At 44.9% G+C, this 23,825-nt stretch overlaps 1 protein-coding gene across 1 annotated transcript in view; it reads right to left on the bottom strand.

The window, feature by feature from the left end:
• LOC136638640 (ovostatin-like) overlaps positions 1-23,825 on the bottom strand; it is an 83,248-nt gene that overhangs the window by 12,083 nt on the left and 47,340 nt on the right. The window contains exons 11-26 of the mRNA XM_066612673.1: positions 22,800-22,958; positions 21,391-21,624; positions 19,134-19,188; positions 18,431-18,573; positions 17,520-17,669; positions 16,300-16,470; positions 13,694-13,802; positions 11,665-11,764; positions 10,433-10,661; positions 8,423-8,549; positions 7,460-7,551; positions 6,241-6,292; positions 5,740-5,823; positions 2,716-2,892; positions 1,882-1,963; positions 575-731 (exon numbers count right to left, since the gene is read on the bottom strand). Of these exons, the coding sequence (XP_066468770.1) occupies positions 575-731; positions 1,882-1,963; positions 2,716-2,892; positions 5,740-5,823; positions 6,241-6,292; positions 7,460-7,551; positions 8,423-8,549; positions 10,433-10,661; positions 11,665-11,764; positions 13,694-13,802; positions 16,300-16,470; positions 17,520-17,669; positions 18,431-18,573; positions 19,134-19,188; positions 21,391-21,624; positions 22,800-22,958 (2,121 nt within the window). The remainder of the gene's footprint in view (positions 1-574; positions 732-1,881; positions 1,964-2,715; positions 2,893-5,739; positions 5,824-6,240; positions 6,293-7,459; positions 7,552-8,422; positions 8,550-10,432; positions 10,662-11,664; positions 11,765-13,693; positions 13,803-16,299; positions 16,471-17,519; positions 17,670-18,430; positions 18,574-19,133; positions 19,189-21,390; positions 21,625-22,799; positions 22,959-23,825) is intronic.

Below are 23,825 nucleotides of genomic sequence, written 5' to 3'. Positions count from 1 at the left end.
GAGGAGGAAGCATTTGATGTTGGAGATGTTGATGAGCTCTTGCTATCACCCAGCCCCACAGACTTCAAGTTAAGATTCAGGTTCATAAAGTATGATGAAGGATATGGGGATGAGGGTCCCCTGGAACCTAACCCCAGTTTTTCCCATAGGCTCAATGATTCAATATCCACTAATTCTGTATCTACTGCATTTTCTAGGAACCTAACCCTAGCAGACAACGAGAACTGACTGTACTTTTAAAGCTACAGAAAAGCTTCACAGATTACTCTGAAGGGAAAAAATGTGTGTGTAGTGCAATCAGAGAACATTTTTGGGGTGGGGGAGCATGGAGGTAGTGTTTGGCCTGTGTTGTGGGTAACCAGGATCAGTGCACAGATAGTGCACACTACACGTCATGTTGAGTGGTGAACAGCAGCAAAAAGACTCAGAATGCCCGACATCCCAAATCGAAACAATCTGGGTATAAAATGGTATAGTAACTCCTGAGAAGGAATAATCAAATCCCATAATGAGTGTTGAGGCAATGGCGTGTCTGGAAGCCTGAATGAGGGGGGCAGAGATTCATGATCATTACCTTTAAGACATTATTGAAGATTTGCCCCTCTGATGGGAAGCTGCCATCTGACTCCTGTTTACTTGCTATCCAGATGAGTCCTTGGTTCACTACATTGACATCAATGAATATATACGGCCTGGCCTCTGCAAATCTTCTTAAGACACCAGCTGTGAGCCTGAAGGGAAAGGGAACAGAGATGGACAGCATTTGGCAATGGAGACAGGGGTCTAGACCAGAGACACCACTTCTGCTGCTTATTTATGGTAAGTTTTATAGAAATTTTATAGATCATAGTGATTTACAACAAGAAATCATAACACCGATACAGCAATACAATCCATTAAAATGGAATACCCAAACCCACGACTGAATCAACAAACACACAGGCAGCAGCAGAAAACAGCAGCCTGGGTGTGACTGCAAAGAAGGTTCTGTTCTGAGTTTCCACCAGCCCTTCCTACCTCAGCCAGTGTAGAACCTGAAGCACAACTTTCTCCGGTATGCCTGACCCCAGTGAGAGGGATAAGCATATGGGATGATACTGTGAAGTGCAAAGCCCCTGTCACTTCAAAGTCACACTTTACTGCTGGAATCAAGACAGGAGAATAATCCCAGGCTATGTGAAAAGGTACACTGAGGAAGAGACCAGCAGAAGAATCAAGAACCAGGTTCTTATGAACCCATCCTATTGGGCCACTCCCACTGGGAGTACTGCCAGCACTGACTGCCTTATGAACTGTAAACAACATTCCAGCAGAGTGTTGAAGCCTTTCCACATGTACTGGTGGATTCAGGAGGACCTGCCAAGGCAGGTAAGGGGAGGTGGAATGGGGTGGGGAGGAGGTCAGCATGGGGAGGCAACAGGGTGGGCGGGTAGGCAAATTGGGGCTTGGAAGGGGGTGGATTTGGCAGCAGCAGTGGCTGCTGAACCTAACCCCCTTCCAAGGTCTGATCCACCATCCTGGGACAACGTGGACCTACACCAGCAAATTTGCTGGCACAGTAGACTCCCCCCCCCCCAAAAAAAAAAACAAAAGCGGAGGCTTGCCCCTGGGTAAGGGAACATTTGTTCCCTTATTCAGATGAGACTTCTGCAACTGTTCCCCTCTGCAGGATGTAGCAGTAGCATTTTTTGTGCCACTGCATTGGCAGTGGGGGGGGGGGGGAATAGATAGGATTGGGCTCTAAATTGGAACCCAATGCACCCCCTGATATATTTTGTCCAAGAAGCCCCAATGTTTAATGGACCAAAGCACTGTTGTCACAGCAAGGCAGGTTGTTTTCTCAACTTTTGATCTTAAAGCAGATTCATACTCAGTTCTCACCATATGTTTCCTTCTGAATCTCTGCTGCCAAAAGTACTGAAGGATCCATCACTGAGCCTGTATGACAGCTGTTTCTGGTATCCTGAAGTGGAAGAGAAGAAACCAAAGCCAGTTTGCTGGTGCTTTTTTAACCATCAATAGTCTGGAAATTTCAGCTTGCCGATATATCTGACTTGGAGTATAAGTTTTGTTTCACATGTTTAAATTTACGAGACTGTCAGCCAAAAATGTCAGTTTTCATATGACACTGCAAACGTAAAGCAATATACGTACAAGTATAACCTAACTATCCACAGATATTTCACCTGCAGTTTCATCTCAACGCGATGAGAAGAGCCCTTTCAATTTAAAAGAAAAGAAGTTGTTTAACCATTGCCTCCTTAGTGCTGGAGAGGGCAGATGACAGACAATCCGTCAAGCATTCTCTCTCCAGACACTTCACTCCAGACAAGTGATCTCTCCCTTCCCCCTGACACATGAAAGAATGAGTGATTATCACTTCCTCTGCATTCTTTCCCCAGTGCTGCGCCCCAGTTCTGCGCTCCCAGTGAAGTTGGTGAAGTCTTTCTAAGTATCTGGGGAGAGAATGATTGACGGATTGTCTGTCTGATGCCTCTGTCATGCATGACAAAGGTCAGCAAGGCTATTTTTAAATCACTGAGTGAAGGGACATTGCTTTTTAAATGGATTTGCTTTAAAGCAATTTTTGTCATCCACATGGATTCTGGGAACAGAACCCTCTTGGATACCGAAGCTCAGCCTGTATTCAAACAAAGAGCAAGGGACCCAGCAGATGACATCACATCAAAGTCAAAGTGCCACAAAATCACTCACCACTGGTTAAGTCTCCAATGAGCCTAGATCTTTTCGCTTCAGTCAGCTGGCCTGTCTTACTGAGATAGTCCAAGACGATGAGATTGGACCCAAACATGGCAATATTCTGCTCCCCACAACCATCAGGGATCCGGAGAAAACTCTCTGTGTTCCTCATGGCTGTGCCCAGAATGTCACCTGTGAGGCAAGAGGTAACAGAAATTTATCCAGTTCAGAACTAATGAAATATCTTCAAAATGGGCTGCGTTCTCTTTGATCGGACTGCAGAATCATCATACATATGCAACAGTTCACAGATATGGATATTTGCAGCCATTTACCTCACAGAATGATAGTTTAATTTATGCTGTTTTGGTCTGACTTGCTCCTGTAATATACTTTTTTTTTTTTTTCCTGTCATCCAAATTGGCCTTCGATGGCAGTTTTTTCACCTATCCCAGACTGGTGAGGGAGGGAAAGTATATTTAGTAGGTTTCATGCATTAAAAATTAGTCAATGTGTTTAATAAAGTAGCACAAGTTAAACCTAATTGCAATCTGGTATCTTCGCTGGGGATGTGTGTGAGCGTAAATAGAATGCTAGATGCAGGGAGTGAAATGCAAGTGAAATGCAAGTATCTTGTGGTCTTGTGTGTGTTTTCTGCAGCCATGGACCTCCGCAGTCCCACGCCCAGGGCAAAGCTCTGCTATGGCACTCCCCAGGGGCTATTGCTGTCCCCCCTGAGCAGAAATCTGCTGCCCCCCTACTCAACAGAGGCTCATGGAGCCTTGCATAACCTCTGCCCACGTCGGGGAAGCCTCTCTGAGGTTCCCCAATGCTATAAACTGTGCTTCTGGGAAACCGGATGCACAGTTTCTGCTCCTGTTGGAAGCCTCAGAGAAGCTTCCACTGGGTCCTAGTGGCTGGTGCCTGGGGCTTTTGCCCCATAGAAGTCTATGACAGGTATGCAACTGCCTCTCTGAGGCATCTGATGGGCTGCTGTGAGACACAGGAAGCTGGACTAGATGGGCCCTGGGCCTGATCCAGCAGGATTCTTCTTATGTTCTTAACATATGCAGCATCATGTGCTCTTCCTTTGTTTCAGACATGCATTTTAATGTCCTTGCAACCAAACCCATGGGATGATGCCATCCAAGATGAATTGTCACCCGATAGATGTGGGCGGCATTTGTTACAATCCCAGTTTATTACTTTTTCAGTTTGACTTTGTTATGGGATTGCATGCTGAAACAGTGTAGGTATGAGAACATGAAAGATACACAAGCATGCACACAAACCCATAGTCATTGAAAACCGGGCAAGGCCGAGGCAGTTCATACACATGCAACAGTTTTGACATGCATATTTTCATTTCTATCCACACACATTTTTGCACTTCAGTATGTCAAAGTGCAGAAATGTGGCCTCCCTAAATAGTTACCATTCCTCCAAATCTCTAGTGTGAACTGTACTACTACAATGCACACGATATATGCCTCATATGTGCAAAAACGGTAATACTCTGCAGCTGAGACTAACGGAAAGAAATTGTTAAACCAAAATGCAGTAGTACTGCCATCTTACACATCAGACCTCAAACTCTCATTAAGCAAAAAAATATATAGGGAAATGCAGCTAATCCCATTTTCCTGAGGAGTATGTGTGTAATAAAATGCACAGACATGCATTGCTTTCTACATTCATTCACACTCTACATTTTGAAGCTCACACCTAACAATGTTGCCATGCTGCTATGTAGCCATGGAAGGGCTCAACACAGTGGCGTTGATTGTTAGGGGGAACACAGATGCTAGAGTGACTAACTTGGTAGTCTCCGTACTAATAGTGTAAGGGACACTTTTTAAAATGGTGGATTGCTTAGATTTAGCAGGTGGAAAGCAAGTATCCCTATTCATACCAGTGCAGTGTCTCTCCTAGTGGCTGTTTGCTGTTTAGTTTGCTTTTTAGATTGTGAGCTCTTTTAGAAAAGGGATCATTCATTCATTCATTCATGCACGCTCTTTGTGCTGCTTGATGAGCTTGTTTTTCGTTGAAAAGAAGTATATAAATATTTGTAATAATAAATAATAGATTGGGGGGGGGGTGCCGTGGACATAATATATCTGGATTTCAGTAAGGCGCTTGACAAAGTTCTGGACGTCATCTTGGATGACAAGATGTGAGCTAGATTATGCTACTGTCTGGTGGATCTGTGGCTGGCTGACAAGCTGAACTCAAAGAGTATAGAGAGTGAGAAGAATACTGAAGGGCCAGTTGAAGCATCTGGGTGGATTGTGGACTGCAGGGGGGTGGAGGATAGAAACTGTGTGCAGGGGCACCCCTTGTCAACATTCCACCCTGCCACTTGAAGTGGCTGCTTCAGTTAGTCTCATGGCTGGGCTGGCCCTGAGAAATGCCAGACCATAATTAGTAACTTGCTATGCTGAAGCTGCAAGAAATATTTACATCAGTCAAAACACTACAGCTAGGGTGACCAGATGTCATAACTGCAGAAGAGGACAAGGCACCCCAAAATGCAGGACATCCAAGAAAAATGTAGGACATGACAAAATACAAGCAAAAAACACTCATATATTTATTTCATGCGGTTAATTTAAACCCTATATTATTATTAAATTTATTTATTAAATATTATTACATATTATTAATTACAAGAAGACTATGTGCTGCCTGCAGGGGGCTGCTCACAGGGAAAAGGAGGACATTTAAACTATTTTCCAAGGCATAAGGCTTAAAAAAAAGGACATGTCCTGGAAAAAGAGGACATCTGGCCATCCTGGCTACAGCTGTAATTTTCTCCTATTTTATTGCCTCCATCTCCAGGCTGAGAAGAGCAGAGATGTTCACTGCCTTGGAATGGGCAAGTTTGAAGTTAGGAAGGCAAAGAGCTTCCATCAAAGATGAAACAGCACACCCAAATAAGGGAGTAGCTTATCATTGTACGGTACTATTACAGAAATATGGACGTTCATAGGCAAAGTATAAACAGCAGACCATCAAGATACTAATATTTTGGTAACTTACCAACGACAAAAACGTAGGCACTTGCTGATCCTTGCACCAGATCTACAGGCAGGTCTAAGCTAATCAATTCATGCGCTGTTGTGCCTGTGTATTGTCAGAAACAAGTAATGAACATGGGTCCCCCTTCAAGAGGTCTGCACAATACAAGGGCAAGCCATTATCATGTTGCTGTCACATGAGGAAACTGGCAAAGGGCAGCAATAAGGCTAAAATTAGTTTGCTCCTCAAATCCTGATGTTGGCTATTCACTGTGTGCTTGATATCCAGTTATACCCGACTTGAGTATTTGGTAGAGAACACGCAACACAATTTTGGTTTCAGAATGTTAATTATTCAACTGTAACTGAAAGTTAACAGGCAATGGCTTTAGTATTTGACAGCGTATCAGATTTCATCTAAGATAACTGCCAAAATAACACCAAGCAAGAGATACTAACAAATCTTAAGAAATGCAGAAAAAGCATATGTTAATTGTATAAAGTTCAGTGATTGCCCTCTTACCATTTGCAGAGATTAGGATGCTCTGGGCCAGCTCCTTCTTGATGCCTTCAGGCTGGATGACAACAGAGACAAATGAAAGATGGCCAAAATAATATGGATGTACAATGAAGAAATAAATAATGGCACCATTCTAGGCATGTCTATGCAGAAATAAGTTCCACTGATTTTAATGGGACTTGCTTCCAGGTAGGTGTGCACAGAACTGTGGCCTAATACTCTTAATAGCAATGAGACAGGCAGTTCAATCCCAAACCGTGCTAGAAAAGGCAGGCAAGTTGGCCTGTCCCGTAACCAGCACAGGTTGGGGCTAGCTGTGGCGCAACCTAGGACAAGGGGAATAGATTCCCCTTACCCTGCATAATGCGGCAGTGGCCTGAATGGGGCTAATCAGACCTATGCCACCGAAAGAGGTGGCACAGATCTGAGCAGCCCAGCACTAGGCCGGGCCTCCAGGGATCTAGCCTAAGTGCTGGATCCTGACACCACCCCCCCTCCTGGGCCCGGCCTGCCTCCCTCTGTCCCCCTTCCCCAGACTCCCACACCAATGGCTTGCTACCCGCAAAACTCACCAGCACATCCTTGTGCTGGCCTCCCTGACTCTCAAGGAAGCACAAATGTGCTTTACAGCATGTTTGTGGCCCCCCCCCCGGGGCAGCGCAAGGGACTTGTGCTGGCCCAAGGGTGACCCAGGATTGCATTCTCTGTTGTCTGCAAACTGCAATAGTACAGAGAATGTCTCTTGCCTAAACAATTGTCTATACACTCAAAATGTTGCTCTGTTTTGTTTCGAGGTTGTTCCATCTTCAGGCCCCAATTAATGCACAATCTGCATCTCTAGGAGGATTTATGACCTTTTCCTTACCCTTTGGTGCACTCTACCTTTTAGCTAGCTTCTTTCCAATCCTCTAGGCTTCCTTTCCACTTAGACACGCCAAACTCATGCACACTGTTGCGTGTACACACCCAGTATTAGTGCAATAAACTGTTCCTCTTTATAGATGCATTTATGCTTATGCCCATCCCTTACACCTACTCCACAATAGGCTCATAAGACAGACCTCTCGACAGAGGAAAACAAACTCTTTGTTTTTATTTGCTCGCAAATATGTCCAAATGGCAGTTTAAATAGCAAGCTAATTGGCACGATGCTTCAGGGAGAAAATAAAACGGATCCGATGAGGAGAGCATTTCTTCTCCTCTTGCAGACTTCCATCCTTACCTCAACCAGGAGTGGTTTGATTATTGTGTCCCTTCTTCCCTGAGTCTCCTCAGTGGCTTTGGCTTCAGCAGTAACTGTGATATTTATGGTGCCTGAAAAATGACCCAAACACTCAGAGAAAGTTTTCCATGATACTCTAAATTATCATAGGAACTGAATGACCAGTTCCACTAGCAGAAAACTGCAGGTGTTCACTGAATTAAAAAAGAAAAAGATCAGACACTCCTAATATATGCCCACTGTAGAGTGCATTAGCAGAAATTTTGTATCACTGAGATGGCAAGTAATATTACTGCTGTATTCCGCAATGCTTAGGTCTAATCTGGAAATAATCTGAAAATAATCAGGTCTAGGTTTTTTGTTGGTTTTTTAAAGAACAGTTTAAGAAGAGAAGAAAGCTTCAAAACACAATACTCTGCCTGGTACGTTAGCCTAGCAGGTTGCAAGGACAACATTACTGGAGAATCAGAACCAAACTACCTTCACTCTCCTCTTCCCTCCGCCAGATCCCAACCAGACAGAGCTTTTGCTGCTTTTGCTGCTGTCTCTCCTACTTGCCGCAAGCAAGAGGGAGAGACAGCTGCCACTTAAAACCAAGAACAATCAGAGAGCAAGCTGTAGCAGAAGAGGACTCTGCTGGGAGCCAGTCTAGGGTGTCATTTCACATTTTTCCAAGGACTCCGAATTCACAGATCTCAAGAACCATGTGGGTTTTACAACGATATGTTCAAAAACTCACATGGAGGATTCCAAACTCATGAACTATCAAAAAACAAGTATGAAAGGGCTGTTCTATGGCAAAAAAACTCGCTGATGTCTCATGGATAAGAGCACCCATATGGGTTTTGCATCCAAATGTGCATTTATTCTGTGGGAACTGCCCATTTCTATGTGGGTTTTGGCATGTTTAATCAGAGTCTAAAACTACACAGTGCTGCAAGAAAAGAATAGAGATAGGATTACCCAGCTTGTGAGGGGCAATTGTCCAAGTATACGTTTTTCTTTCATTTGCACAAATCTTTGTGTAACTGTTATCTTGTGGTGAATTTTTTACTTTGAAATCTGGTGAGTCTTGCAGAGCAGCACGGATCTAAGAGAAGAAGAACATGAACATATAAATGAGGAATTATATGCCAAACCAGACCAACTCTAATTTATAACCAAATTGCTTGTTTTCATCTCCCATCTTTGTTACTCAAAATCGTTTAACCAAAAATGGTAGGGACTAAACCAAATACTTCATTGATTCAGAACTCTTTCATCAGCCTAGGACATTTCCCAACTAAAGAAATTAATAGTATGCTTTCTTTACTGAGGTTAAGGAAAAAGAGGAGAAAGGACAGTGGGAAAATGTTTGCCGCAAGATTCATTCTACTGATTAGAACTCAGGAAAGGTGCTGGAGGATATAAAACTGGAGAAGGGAATTTTTTACATGAGTCTATTGTCTCCCGTTCTCCATCCCAATTTGTAGCAGTCATCTATGGGACTACTAACATGAATGACAAAGAATGGCCACTGAAATAGACTGAATTTCTGAATCCCTTGGCATTCAGCAGAACAGGATGATTTGTTGGTTAGAGACCATTTAACTCAATCAGTGGTCTGTGAGAAACCTGAAAAATGGTCCGCAAGCTCTCTCTCTCTCTCTCTCTCTCTCTCTCTCTCTCTCTCTCTCTCTCTCTCTCTCTCACACACACACACACACACACACACACACACACACACACAATCAGCCTTCAATAATTTTAATAAGAGCTTCTGATCAGAGGCATCCCAAGGGAATGTGACATTGGGTGTGGCTGTCACCCCCATGGTATTGTCTCACCCCATGGGCTGGCCTTGCCCCTCTGGGCCATGCCTGCATGTCAATCTTCTGGATAAACAGGGAAGAGCTGACAGGCAACCCAGCTCTCGCATGAGCTCAAGCGAGATCTCAGGCAGCCCAGAGGCAAATGGGGCCTTGATTGGTGTGCTGCATTCAGGGAGTTGGCAAGGGGCCTCCCTGGATGGCCATGTGCAAACCCCAAGTGGTGTGTGGAGTGAAGTGGGAGAGTTGGATGTGATCCACAACGATTCAAATTTTTGCCTTAGTGGTCCATGGTTTCCTAAAGATTGGGAATCGCCAATTTAGCAGGACTGAAAATATCTCAGTGTATTGGAGGGAGGCATGCTAAATTGGTTTTATTGTGAGCCATGTTAATCTGGATGCAGAATCACAACCCAATCCAGTGGATTTCTCCATTAAGTTAGAAAGTCAATATTATTTTGTTTGAAATTTGAAGTGCAAATTTTTGCATTTGAAGACAGTTTCTAAAACCACTAAGCAACCAATCTGCAAAAAATTCAATGCATTCCTGATGCCATTCTCAGTCATTTGAGTATGTCCTGGCATCTATACTGTAGTCAGATTGTCTTGTATTGAAGGGATATAGCATAAATTAATTTTGTCACAGGTATAGATAGGAAGACAGGCCAGGACATAAGGGCCAGAATATAAGGGTTCAGCTGGTTTCCAACTACTAGACTGCTTTAAGACCTGGTTTTGTGCCCCCTGCCCTAAACCTCCTTTTGCCCCACAGGACAATGACTAATGAATTCATAAAAGGATTACAAGTCCTTCAGTTCTACACCTCAAAAGTCACAGGATAGCAGCCATTCTTGACCAGAGCTAGATGGCCCCCTGTGGTGCCCTGGCAAAATTTAAGGGGGGACACAGACTAAAAACGGAACATCATAAATGATTTTATATCTCTTTGTATTGTATCCTTGTTTGACAGGGAGGACCCAGAACCTGAGTAGAGCTCCTGAGGGGAATAAAAAAAAGGTTGAGAAAGGCTAATACCAGATATAGAAGGAGTTCAAAATCTTTCTTTCCATAAGGGACTTGCAGCACTTCTATATTGTTGTCACCTGCTCTACCAGGCTTAGAGAGTGGGAACAGAACAGAGAGTGGGAAACAGGACATGCTGTACCTCAGTGCACCCTTTCATGTAACTGAAGACAACTGAAATAAGGAGGAAGTCTTCCCCTCGAACAACAGAGTATGGAGACTTTATGTCCACAAAGAACTGCTGGTAAACTACGAGGGAGGCAGTCTTTGAGAGGCCAAATCCAACTTTGTCTTCCACGCAGAATGCATTGGCTTCCCATTCGGTGATGGTGTCAGGTGTGGTGTAATGCTGCGTAGAACTGCCACTAGAACTGAGGCACAGGAGGAAAAAAAATAGCTATAGAAGCTTTCTGAGGGCATTTTTTTTTTTTTTTTGGCATAAGAGCTAAATTTGCCACTACAGCTTAAGTTCACTACTAAGATCAGCTGTATACTAGATCAGAGAGGCTAATGGGTGCAATTCTACCCTGTGCTGGAACAGGCAAGCCAAGAGGCATGCGCTGTATCCAGCGCGGGATAGGGACCCAAAGCGGCTCAGCCAGAGATAAGGAGAAACTTTTCCCCTTACTTCCAGGTAAGGCACACTGGCCCCTGTGGGTCTCCTCGGACCTGCACCACCTCCTGAGGTGGCACAAATCAGAGGAGAACGGAGCGGCTTGAAGTGCTGGATAAGTGCTGGATCCCAGCCCCGCTTCCCGCTCCCCACCCACCCGTCCAGGGGGCCGCCCCTGTCCACCCTCCCCCTGCCCCAGAATGCCTCCTTCCCACCTTCTCCCTCCTTCTCCCCGCCCACCACAGAACCTTGCATCGGCCCAGCTGGGCTGATGCAAGGCTCACTGCCTCAGTCAGCACTAAGGCCTGTGCTAGCCTCCGCAGTCCGGTGTGCCTCCGTGCACCGGCCTTGCAAACTCTCAAGGAGGAGCAAACGTGCCTTACTGCATGTTTGTGACCCTGCTGGACCGGCGCAGGGGACTTGCTCCAGCCCAAGGGTGTCTCTGGATTGCACCCTAAAAGAACTATCTGGTTCAACACTGGAATCCATCTTTCCCAAAGATCTTTGAGATTAAACACCCTGCTTCCAAGCATATCCAATTCATAACCCACACAACACTTAAAAAAAAAAGTCTAAGCACTTCAGAATATTTTTAATGAGACTCCCAAATATCTAAACATGTAACTAGCTATTAAAACAAAGAAAATGAGGCAATAGCTCTAGAAGTGTTTTCCCAACTAAATGAAGTTGAGAAAACGTTCCTAGTAAGAACAGTATTTTTTCCCCTTACGGACAAAGAACCATTAATGTGATAGGCTCACCTAACTGACATCAGTTTCCAAATCCAGGTTTCAGGAAAAGAAGTTCTTACTGTCTCAATTATTCCTTTGGCAGATGCAGCACCACCATAGGCAATTCGTGCTGGGGAACAAAGCAAAGTTGTAATGAAGAGCAAGAAGGCAATATAGCTGTTCTAATGGAGATTGTCTTGAAAGTGTTTAGGTTTCAATCTTATACTTTGGGCAAAATCCTAGAATGGACTTTGGCTGGTGCAAGTGCAGGCCTGGGAGGGTCGCAAAAGTGCCGTAAAGCAAGTTTGTGCCTCTTCGAGAGGAAGCCAGGCTGGTGCTCAGAGAAGTGGCGGCCTGCGGAGGCTGACAAAAGCCTCCGTGCTGGCTTCCCCTTGGATGCTTGCGTTGGCCCAGCTGGGCTGACGAAAGCGGAAAAGGGAGACAGGGGGGAGGTGGGAGGGAGGTGTTCCTGGGTAGGAGGAGGGCGGGTAGTGGGCGGCCCTGGGGCAGGTGGGTGGGGAGAGGGAGGTGGGGCTGGGATCTGGCAGTTATGATGGATCCCAACCCCCATTCCCGGGGAGAACGGAGCGGCTTTAAGCCGCTCCACTCTCCTTGAACTTGTGCCACCTCCAGAGGGCAAGCGGCTCTTACCCAGGGGTAAAGGGAAAAGTTTCCCCTTGCCTCTGGTTAAACCATTTATGGCCACTATCCTACGCTGGATACAGCGCAAGCCTCTTGGCTTGCCTGTTCCAGCGCAGGATAGGACTGCGTCCTTTCTCACTTTCGATACTCTGTTGGCTCTGACTGCCATAAAGCAGTATGCAACAGTCGTAAAAGGTGCTCCGTCAGAGTCCTACTTAGTGCACTGTTGACAGAGCTGGTGGGGAGACCTGCACCTACCTGCCCATGTTGACATGTCTCCTGCTGATTGCCAACAAAGGTAAGTCTGCTGGAGAGGCAGGAGGTGATGGCAGGAAGGCAGAACAGGAGTGAGGAGGGAGAAATGAAGTGGGGGAGGGTGGATCAGGCCCTTGCTAATGCCTCAGGCTGCCTTTCTCTTCATAAGCTGGTGGCAGAGCTTTTAAGCCCCACTGCCCTGTTGTCTCCCTCTTCCATGTTGGAAGAGGAGAATCAATCCTGCACAAGCATCTGCACCTAAAGGGGCAGTACAGCTCACTCTTCTATCCAAGTATATATAGCAGTTCCTTCAATAAAGTTTTTCCTTTCCTTGTAACCACAAGCCTGTCAGTGATCTGCTTAACAGAGGTCTCCCAAAAATGCTGCTTAAACCAGCTGTGCCACCACTCCGGTCCAACCCCTGCAGTACCCCGTCCGACACAACCGGGGTGCCTACTAGGATTGACAAGCGGTACATAGCTGGCTCCACCTCAGGGTGGTTTGGGACAGGGCTAAGCATCAAAATATGTCCGTTTGTTCAACTGCAGAAGTGGGCAGTTTCCGCCACTCCCATGCTTTTGTCCCCTGACGCACAGTAAGGGCAAGAGTGGGAGGGGGGATCCAAACCTCTCCATCCTTTTCTACCTTAAATTGCATTTTTTAAAAAGCCATTATTTTCTCCAAGTGAGGGGTTACTTCTCATCTTGAAGTTGGTGGTCTTAGTAAACCACTTAAATAGTGACTAGCCATGGCCATAAATTATGCAGTTAATATGCAGAATATGTTAGTAGATGAATCTGAGTTACTAGTTTTTATTTCAGTATTCTTTGTTTTAGCATTGTGTACACTCCCCCCCCCCCCCCCCCCACACACACACAGAAGTTAGGAATGAGCTGTTAAACTCATTAAAGATGTTTGCTGGACTGATACCAGCATTACTTTGGCTGACTTATTTTATACCTTGCAGTAGATCAGCATTAGAACATTCAGGTCCTTCAGGATGAAACCTTGCAAAAACAGCTTCATATTGAAATGACCAAACTGATTAACCACTTCATTTTATATGTAAAGCAGGACTGAAAAGGGCAGACTAAAAAAGACACCCTATCTATCATCATCATTATACAATTTCATCAAGCCTTTCTCCCATCTTTATATCTACCATTTTCTTCAATTTCTTCAGTTTGGGATTTCTTCTTGCACTCCCAGTCACTTTGGCACACAACAGGCTTCTGTATTGTAGAGTCGATAAAAACTTTGAGACCCAAATTCTAGAAAGGGATAGACAAATGTTAACAGTGATTTATTCATTAGCTAGCAAAAATCACACTTTCTAAGACATTAATAACAATATGCTCCCTGTTCCCACATGGGTGATACAGATTCCTTGTTGGGTGAAGGAGTGCAATTTAGGTGGGGCAAAACAGACATCCCTCCTGCCCTGGTTTCAGGTCATATTCAAATCATCCATCAGGAGCACTAGTATCTGGCCATCTCTCTTGTTCTATATCCCTAAATGACCATGGGTGCGATCCTAACCCCTTATGTCAGTGCTTTCCAGCACTGGCACAGCAGTGCCAATGCGACGTGTGCTGCATCCTGCAGTTGGGCGTCACTCACGGAGGCCTCCTCAAAGTAAGGGAATGTTTGTTCCCTTACCTCAGAGCTGAGTTGCCCTTATGTCAGTGCTGGAAAGCACTGACATAAGAGGTTAGGATTGTGCCCCATTACAAATAACTCACTGACAAGCAATGCATATGCCTTGCTTAAAGACAAAACAAACAACCAAGGACTGGTGGAAGGAATTCAGGAAGAAATATCCACAATAAATCAAGATGCTCTGAATTTCAGTATTTATTTCAGTATTCTTTGTTTTAGTATTGTGTACACCCCCCACCCACCCACACACAGAAGTTAGGAATGAGCTGTTAAACTCATTAAAGATGTTTGTTGGACTAATGGGGCAAAGAGGCACTTTTTCAAGTGGTGCTTGTCTTATGTTTAGCAAGGGAAGAGTAAACTGTTCCTATTCACTACAGCACTGTGTCATTTCTGGTTGTTGTAGCTGGTGTTCTTCTGCATCTTTATAGATTGTGAGCCCTTTTGTGACAAGGAAACATTTAGCTATTTGATTTAGGGCCCAATCCTATCCAACTGTCCAGCACTGGTACAGCTGCAGTGCAACCCCAATGTAAGGGAACAAAAGTTCCCTTACCTTGAGGAGGCCTCTGTGAGTGACTCCCCACCAAAAGATGCAGCGCACGCCCCACCAACACAGCTGCAACGGCACTGGAAAATTGAATGGGATTGGGTCCTTAATCAGTAAATTGCTTTTTGAACTTTTTTCTGGAAAAGCAGTGTGGAGGAGTCCATATCAGTGGATTCCACATCAGCAGTTCAACTTATCTGCGGTTCTGCAAATACGGGCCCCCCTGTCCCCCCACATGCACCCTCACCTCAGGAGGTGAGGAGGCACCCATCCACAGCCTCTGCAGGGGTCAGAATGACTGCTGGAAGCTAAAAAAGTCACTTCCAGTTTTTCGGCAAAACCAGAAGTGACTTTTTTCTGCCTTTAGAAGGCATTATGAGGGCTGAGACAGTCACTGAGGCTTTATGCCTCTTAAAGGTATAAAACAGAGGGTCCACAGGGCATGGGGGGGACATCCCACATATCTGCAGTTTCTGTGGCAGCCGCCTTGTGTGCCCCAGTGTGTGGTAGAAAAGCAGGGTAGAAATTCCTAAAATAAAATAATACTAATAATACATTTCAAGGGCTGGATATTAGTGCAGAACACTTCATTTATAAACAGTTATACATCATTTAGAACAGTGACTGTTGAAAATGCATCTGTTTCCTTAGATGTATTCACATGCCTTGAAAATAACCTTCCTTTACTGCTGATGCCTATAGATATTTTGTGTGGAATTGTCAGCTCTAAATGCCAGCTGCTTTCCATTCACCTCATGGCAGAACTGCACTCGGAACTGCTGAAAACGGTGCTGAAACAGTGGTGAAACTCCAGCTCAAGAAGAAGATAGGTCCATTGGGGGTAGGAGTGTAACTTGCAGATATGCATAACATGTATGTACAAAAAAACTTTGAAAACCCAGGCTAAGTGGTAAACCAAACGCACAACAACAACAACAAAACTTGAGGTGTTCTGGAGTCCACTGTAATCAATATAAAGATTTGTGAATTAAAAAAAATATATACACAGTTGGCCAGCATCTAACACAAGGGTTTTTGTTCCAAGACTGGTGCATAAAGTCAATGTCATGTGTAGCTGAATCTCCCTTAAATCCAACAAATATGTACTGTCTTTTTAAGAAGTAAAGGCATAGTACAAAAGACATGCAGCAACTGAAAGAACTGAGGGAACAGCAGCTTCCTTCTCCCATTTGCAGTTTGCTAAGGGCATAAACAGAGTAAGGGTGCAATCCTAACCCTCACTTGGGTCGACACAAGTCCCTTCTGCCGGCCTGGAAGTGAACATCAGAGCTACCATTGGTGCTGATCCGGTGCTGAGGGCAGTATGCCCACAGATGTGCCTTTCAGCACAGTGTGCGCCAGCAGTAAGCCAGCCCGCACATTTTAGGATTGGGCCCTAAATCTTTTCCCCCTCACCACCCTCCACTTTAACTCATTTGTATCTATGAGTTATAGATATCACAGAACATTTTCTATTAAAACTAAACAAATTGTCCTCAAAATAGATATGAGGACAGCAACTGGAGGCCCCAAATAAATACGACACTGAGCAAACATACCTTGAAAATATCATAGACACTCCCATCATTGGTGACATTCACAGGGATGTGATACATGCCATTAAAAAAGGTATCTTTTGGTTCAATGCATGGCAGTTCAGGGTAGTCATCCAGGTTCAGCCCATTATAGTAATAACCATAAAGTTCTAGATAAGGAAACTTGTAGTACACCTGATAAGAAAGGAGAATGCACTTAGGTGAGAAGAAGAAAAAAAAGAATTTTAGATCTCTCTGACAGAAAATCATGCACCAGTGATTTACTAAAAGCAAACTTTGAGAAAAGTGTCACTGTGCTTTAAGGGAGATCTAAGAATGTTAAAGATTTATGTTTCAATGAGGATTCAGATCCTTTTATTAGCATGTGTATTAAGCAGTCACTGTTTTCCTAAATGACAACCCTATCTGAGTTCACTGATGTTTAGCAGTCAGCCCTTCACATAAAAAAACAAGAGCCCTGCTGGATCAAGCCAAGGGCCCATCTAGTCCAGCTTTCTGTATTACAAAGTGGCCCACCTCTACAACCCAGAGGTTGCTCTACAAAGAGGCTACCTCTACAAGCTGGAAGTTGCAATATAGTCATCCTAGCTTGTAACCTGTGATGGACTTTTCCTCCATAAAACCATCCAAGCCTTTTCAAAAGCATTGAGGCCAGGTGCCATTACCACATCCTGTGGCAAGGAGTTCCACAGATTAATTACGTACTGAGAAAAAAAAAATATTTCTTTTTGTCTGGAACTATTCACACAGGCTTCTGCTACAAAATTGTTCCCTCTTCTCTCTTGCATGAGGCTTCAGGGGCTTGCTTCTTAAAAGGGCAGTACACAAAAATGCCCACTGTGCCTGCTATGATGTGGTCCCTGTTTTGGCATAAGTCTCAGTTTGAAGAACAAGCCTCCCTCACCTCCCAAAAAAAGAATGGTACAGTATTAGTACCCGAAAACTCAATTCAGCTCAAAAACCTGAACAGACTACATTTTAAAAAAAATCATTCTCCAAATTCCCAACATTCCTCCTCATCACACTCTCAGACAGCTCTTGAGAATTCATTTTACGGCCCACTAGTTACACTCCTATGTACCACACAGGACATGGATCTTTGGAGACAGGTGAGTGAATGGTCAACTTCAAAGCATGTCCCTACACGGACAGCAGCTTCAGTGCCCCTGAGTGAGACCCAGCACTCTGAATAGATCTAGTTCAAAGAGCAGAGAGAGACTTACACTGTCAGGCGTCAGACCTGCTTCATAACTCTCAAGTAGGACACTCTTATCCACAGCCCGCAGGGCGCAAATAGAATTGCCAGCAGCTTTGACTTCAAGGCTGACAGGGGAGCCAGGGAGTGCTTGCTTCTCAGAGAACTGCAGACTGACCTAGAATTGAATATCAGATCTATTATCCAGGGGGTGGGGGAAAAGGGAGACCATCCCAGGAAGATCAATTTTTGGACATGCTTTGATCCCCATACAGTCATTCTATCTGGGTGGGATAAAATTCTTTTTCACATCTATAAAGTTCCCCCGACTTACCACAGAAAATGGCCACTGTCAACAAGTAAATAAAATAATATGGGCACAATACTATCACCATAGTTCCCAACATATCATTTGATCCTTAAAAATTACATCTGTGGGTCTTTGCCATAATTCTATCTCCCTGCCTCATGCCAACTCTTTATTCCTTGCAGTATACTAGGAAAAGCCCAGAGTAGAAAAACTGAGACAGAAAAAATAAACTGTACAATGTATCCATCTCTGGTTACTAGCCTATCTGGACCCAAGGCAGTTCAGATCAGTGTCATTATTAGGCTTGGTGTCACCCAGTACAGTAACTCATGGTGTCACCACCACAGACCGCATCCGGCCCTGGAGTTCTAGGTACATCCGATCTGCCTGGCCAGCCATCCCCTACTCTCTCATCAAATAGATCTGACCTTGCAGAGAATGAAAGATGGAGGTCAGGCTGACCAGGAGGCTAGGTTTACTAGTCAGGTAGACCTGGGCTATGGAGCTTTTGGTGTCACGTCACCCCTCCCCCCCCCAAGCCTGTTTGGGAGGTCCCTGCGTGGATCTCAGCAAAGATACAGGAACAGAAACATATTCTACTCTAGGGGAAGAGACTCATGAGGTCTCACCTTGTTTCTGAAGCATTTTTCAACCTGCAAGAAGGTACTGTCAGCCACCAGTTCATTATATATGGTATAAACCACCAAGTTAGGTCTTGGAGCTAATTTCTCATTAATTTCTATTTGGAATGCGAAAGTGCCATACTGTCCAACTGTGGAGAAGAACAAGAAATTAAAGGGAAAGTCATGAGCAGAGCTCAAGAAAAAAACTGATGAGAGAATGAAATAGCTGCCAAAGAGAATACGAGACTGGAGATTTCTTTACGTATCAATGTTTCATGCAAGAAGCTGCCTCAGAATTTCAGGTTGAATTTTAAGAACATAAGAACATAAGAACAGCCCCACTGGATCAGGCCATAGGCCCATCTAGTCCAGCTTCCTGTATCTCACAGCGGCCCACCAAATGCCCCAGGGAGCACACCAGATAACAAAAGCTTGTGTTGAGGGCTGACTTTCAATAGATCGCAATAGACTTTCAAGGGAGCTGCTCTGCTACGTACGAAACCCTGAACAAATTTTGCTTCTGACAGGCAGAATTAAGCAAATCTAATTCTGACATTCTTCTATGGGCTGGGCTGCACGGCAGTAACTTTGTGACTTGATCATCCTTACTCTGAAGCTGACAATCTGGCACAGTTATTTTCAAAACAGTATACTTAGGAACTTGAACCCTTATTTGTCTACACGTTGCCAGCAAAATCAATGCACTTACCATTAACCCTGATTTTTTGATTACCACTGCCAACGATTTTGCCTTTGGCCATCAGCTGTGTGCAAATAAGAAATCAAAAAACAAGTTTGCAAAAAACAAAACATTCCAAAACGTTCCATATCAAGCTGTAGTATGGGGAGCACCAACTGGTGGACATAGTGTTACAATACTTTATTTCTGTTTCTTTAGAGCCAGAATGGTGCAGAGATTTGGGAGTCAGACCTAGAAGTACCAGGTTCAAATCCCTGCTCAGCCATGAAGCTTCCTGAATGACTCTTGGCCAGGGGCAGATCCAAGGGGAGCCATGTGTGTGTGTCACTGTCTGCCAGGAGGCAAGGGCGCCTGCTAGGCTGGAAGCAAAATCACAATCAGTCACGAGGGGAATGCCCAGTGGGTGGACACCGGCGAGATTGTTTTGAATAGAAGCCCAGGTCTACCCAGCCAGTAGACCTGGGCTCCAAGGCCAGGTGGGAGCCCAGGTCTACCCACCCAGCAAACCTTGGCCATGGAAGCCATCAAGTTCAGCCTGGAGCCCAGTTCTACCCATCTAGTTGAGCTGGGCTCTGGAGTTGGTAGTGCTCGTGTGTGTGTGTGTGTGTGTGTGTGTCCCAACACAAACACCAGATCCACCCCTGCCGTAAGCCAGTTACTCTCTCTCAGCCTCCTCTATCCCACAGGGTTGTTGTGAGGACAAAAGGAGGGAAAGAACCATGTAGCTAGAACCATGTACACCACCCTGAGTTCCTTAAGAGGCAGGATGATATAAAAATGTGAAAAATAAATAAATAGATTTCTATCCGAATCAAGGTGCACAGGAGACATGCATTTTAAACATGTGTCTTTGGTGCCAGGCTGGGGAGTAAATGGCCAGAGCAGTACCATGACTATTAGAAGGATAGCTGGCAAGAGGCCAGACATCCACAGGCCAGGAAGGACATACTTTTGATTAAAGGTTATGTAATCCTGCATCCCCTCCCCCCACCTTAACAGATCTCTGGAATCAAATGCTCCAGTTTTGGATGAAACTTGTTTACTGCTTAAATGTTACTACAGTTTTCATTCCTCGGAAACAGAGACAATGCTCTCCAGCTTTGAATCCTGTTGTATTGCACATTTAATGGTTCATGACCCTAGCCACTTCCCTGAACTCCTGAGTTGGAAGAGCACCTTTCAAGTGACAAAGGAAAAGTTAAACATCTCTCACCAACATCATGATGGAGATCTATTTAGGAAATGAACCAACAGCTGCCCTATCACCTACCACACCCTCTACTGGGTGGCAGAACAAAGGCAGAACCCAGCAGAGTCCTTGGTTAACAACAGAAGATCTCTTGGTTGAGTCACCCCACCTAGGAATCCCATAGGATTCTATGGAGTAAAAATCTATTTAAAAAACCTTGGCTCTAGAGCAGTGTTTCCCAATGTTTGTCCTCTGCTGTACCACTTCACATGGTCCACCTATTTGAAGTACCACCGGAAATAACTGGTGTTGACATCATTGCCAGTTACCTCTGGGTTGGGAGGCCAGATACAATCTGACAAGCACCTGTAAGAGGCTCAGGGTGGACGGGAGGGCTTTTTTGGGCACAGAAAAGCATGCTTTGCAGCCTTTGTTATGTCACGTTCCTGATTTTGCTGCAAGGCTGTGGGTGTCCAGAGGTCCCATGTGTACCAGCTGGTGGTACCCATACCACTGGTTGAGGAACACTGCTCTATAGCTTTGATCCACGTTCATTCCTGATCCCTGCCTGTCTTTCTGTTGGCACACTGTGGATGATTAACAGCTGATGCAACAACAAAAGGTCACCCCCATTCCACTCTCCATTAGAGAACCAGCATGCCAGGCAGCACCCAGAAAACACCACACTATAATCTCCTCTTTTTTCTGACTTCTCCTTCCCTTTCTCCCCAAACACTACTGAATTGCCAAAGTCAGTATGGGCTTGTGTTATACTTACCTAATGCCTAGTTATTTTGCAAGGCGCCTGTTAATTTTATTCTTTGTATTGAAATTCTACTAAATACTTCATATGTTTGTAAATGCTACAAATAAGGTGGGGCATAAAGGTTTTAAATAAATAAATGTAAATAAATAAAATAGAGCTAGTAATCAGATGATGCCCCGTTCCCAGGTTCCAGTTTTTAGTGAAACATTGCCCTGGACATGCTAAACTGCAGATGATTCCTTACTTATCCAATGAAGTTTAAGAGCTAGAAAAGAGGATAGGAAGAAGAGATTGGACCTTTCCACACTTACAATGTAATAGAAAGTAACTTCGGTGTTCTTCCCAGCTTCATCTTTATCTCCTTTGAGGATATAGCGCACATTGATGGATTCCGTCTGGCCACATTTCAGTTCCTTAGTCACCGGTTCTATCTCCAAATAGCTGTCAGTCCGGGAATAAAAACGCTGGATGTATTGAGTGGCTTGTGTGTCAATCCCATCTGGCCAGGAATTGTCACACTGACGTGGGTAAAAGGTCAAGGTGGCCTGGTGGGAAGAAAGGAAAAAAAACAAACCTTAAGGCAGTGGTTCTCACACATTTAGCACTGGGACTCACTTCTTAGAATGAGAATCTGTCAGGACCCACCGGAAGTGATGTCATGACCAGAAGTGACACCAAACAGGAACATTTTTAACCATCCTAGGCTGCTATTCCACCCACACTTACCCAGGAGTAAGTCCCATTTACTATCATTATTAAAAGAATATACACAGTAGCTTGTTAAAAGTACAAGTCTGTCATATTTCCCCAAATAAAGTCACATACCATGGTAGCATCAAGTCTAATATATTAAAAATAAAATATTGAAATGAATGGGAACCCACCTGGAATTGACTTGCAACCCACCTAGTGGGTCAAATCCACAGTTTGAGAAACACTGCCTTAAGGTTTACTGAAGTTAAGCGTCCAACAGTAACTGTAGCATAAAGGAGCAGGGGTAGTTCTGGGCTTTTCTCCACCTGGGGCCATCTCCCAGTTTGCTGCCCCCTGCCCCTGATGCAGAAGTAACTGCAGTGACATCATCATGTCATCGCAATCACTTCTGGAATTGTGCTGGGAGTTGACTCCTCTCCTGGCATGATTTTGCTCCACTCTGGGCCTCCCCCCTTCCTCGTCTCCAAGGAGAGGAAAGATGCAGCTCAGAGCGGTGCAGAATTGCGACAGGAGTGGCTGCCACTCCAGACATGATGCTGCACTGGCCTTCATCTTTCATCTCCTCCTATAAAGAAGGAGAGGAAGGGGGAAGGCTCGGAGTGGCATGGAATTGTGCCGAGAGTGACTGCAACATGATTCTGGGCTGCTCTCTCAGGGCTGCCCCCCCTCAAGATGAAGGGGGAGGCAAGGCGAAGGTTGGTGGCACCGCCCACGCAGGTGTGGTGCCCTGGGCATTTTTCCCCTTGTCCTCCTAGGTTTGCCACTGGAAAGGAGTCCTCTGAGGATCCTCTTTCTTGCATGTATGAGGGGAAGACCGTAATGAGAAGTAGTAATCTGATTATGCCAATTTCCCAAGTTCCATTTTCTAATGAACCACTGCCTAGATTTATTAATCTGCAGATGATTCCTCAATGAGGCAGATAGCACATGGGCCTGATTCAGCTATGAAGGAAATTGCTCTCTTGGTCAACCTCCCCTCCCCCCACACTCTCCACAGCTTACTTACTACCAGTTTATAGCGAGACTCAAAACGGTCAGAAGTTTTGATGGAGAACGGAGCAATGCCATCCTTGTCTGTGGTGAGGTTAGCCACAACTTCTCCATTGAGTGTTAGAAGGATAACCCCATTTGCAAGTGGCTTTTCATTTTCATCTGTCAGCTTCACCTGTGAATTAAAAACCGGTCTCAGTTATTCCGGAAACATATTATAGAACCAGGTCAAGCCCACTAATAACAGCTATATGCGTGGAGGAGGCTGTCAAAAATACTACACATGGAAGCTATAAAATATTTCCAAGCTTCTAAGGACATGGCTTGGGACATACCAGTGCAGAAGGACGTACTAGACTGACAGACATTGGCCACAGCCTCAAAAGACTGGCTTGAGAAACAAGGTCAGGTAACAATGGTTGCCATCTTATGCACATTTTCCAAAAAGTAAGCCTCACTGAAGACAATGGGATTTACTTCTGAGTAGATAAGTATAGGCTTGTGCTCAATGGTTAGCTAGGCCTCCTTAGGCCCAGGACCAGCATGAAAGGCTCAAGGAAACTGTAGGTGGCACACTGGCCAGCTGTACCAGTGTACCTGGGGCATGATCCAGTCAAAGTTGCTTATACTGTTCCCACTGAAGTTATGAGAGCTTACCCTGTTTAATAGGAGCTAGCTTACATCCCACCAATGAGTGTCATGACTCTTTCCCCCAGCTCAGACTCAGAACCTAAGGGGGAATTGCTAGCTGGTGTTGGACTCAGACTCAGACACTGGACTAGAGTTGGCTCATCAGCCAAGAGCCCCAGGAACTCCCAGGGTCCAAATCCCCTGAACCCAGTTCTCCTGAAGAACCTGCTCCATCCATACCTGGAAACTCACACTCCCCTTATCTGATCAGCTGTGCTGGCACTGAGCCTTGACGGAGTTGCTAGAGAAAAGAAATGGAAGACTCCAAGCCAGAGAGTTTTGATTATCACAGACCATAAGAATCACCTTAAATTATCTTCTGCAACTAGAGAGGGGGAAGGGAAGGAGGAAG

The sequence above is a fragment of the Tiliqua scincoides genome, chromosome 2 (genome assembly GCF_035046505.1).
Source record: "Tiliqua scincoides isolate rTilSci1 chromosome 2, rTilSci1.hap2, whole genome shotgun sequence".
Taxonomy (NCBI): domain Eukaryota; kingdom Metazoa; phylum Chordata; class Lepidosauria; order Squamata; family Scincidae; genus Tiliqua; species Tiliqua scincoides.
The sequence above is the reverse complement of the archived record's forward strand: the minus strand, read 5'-3'. Positions and strand labels throughout refer to the sequence as shown.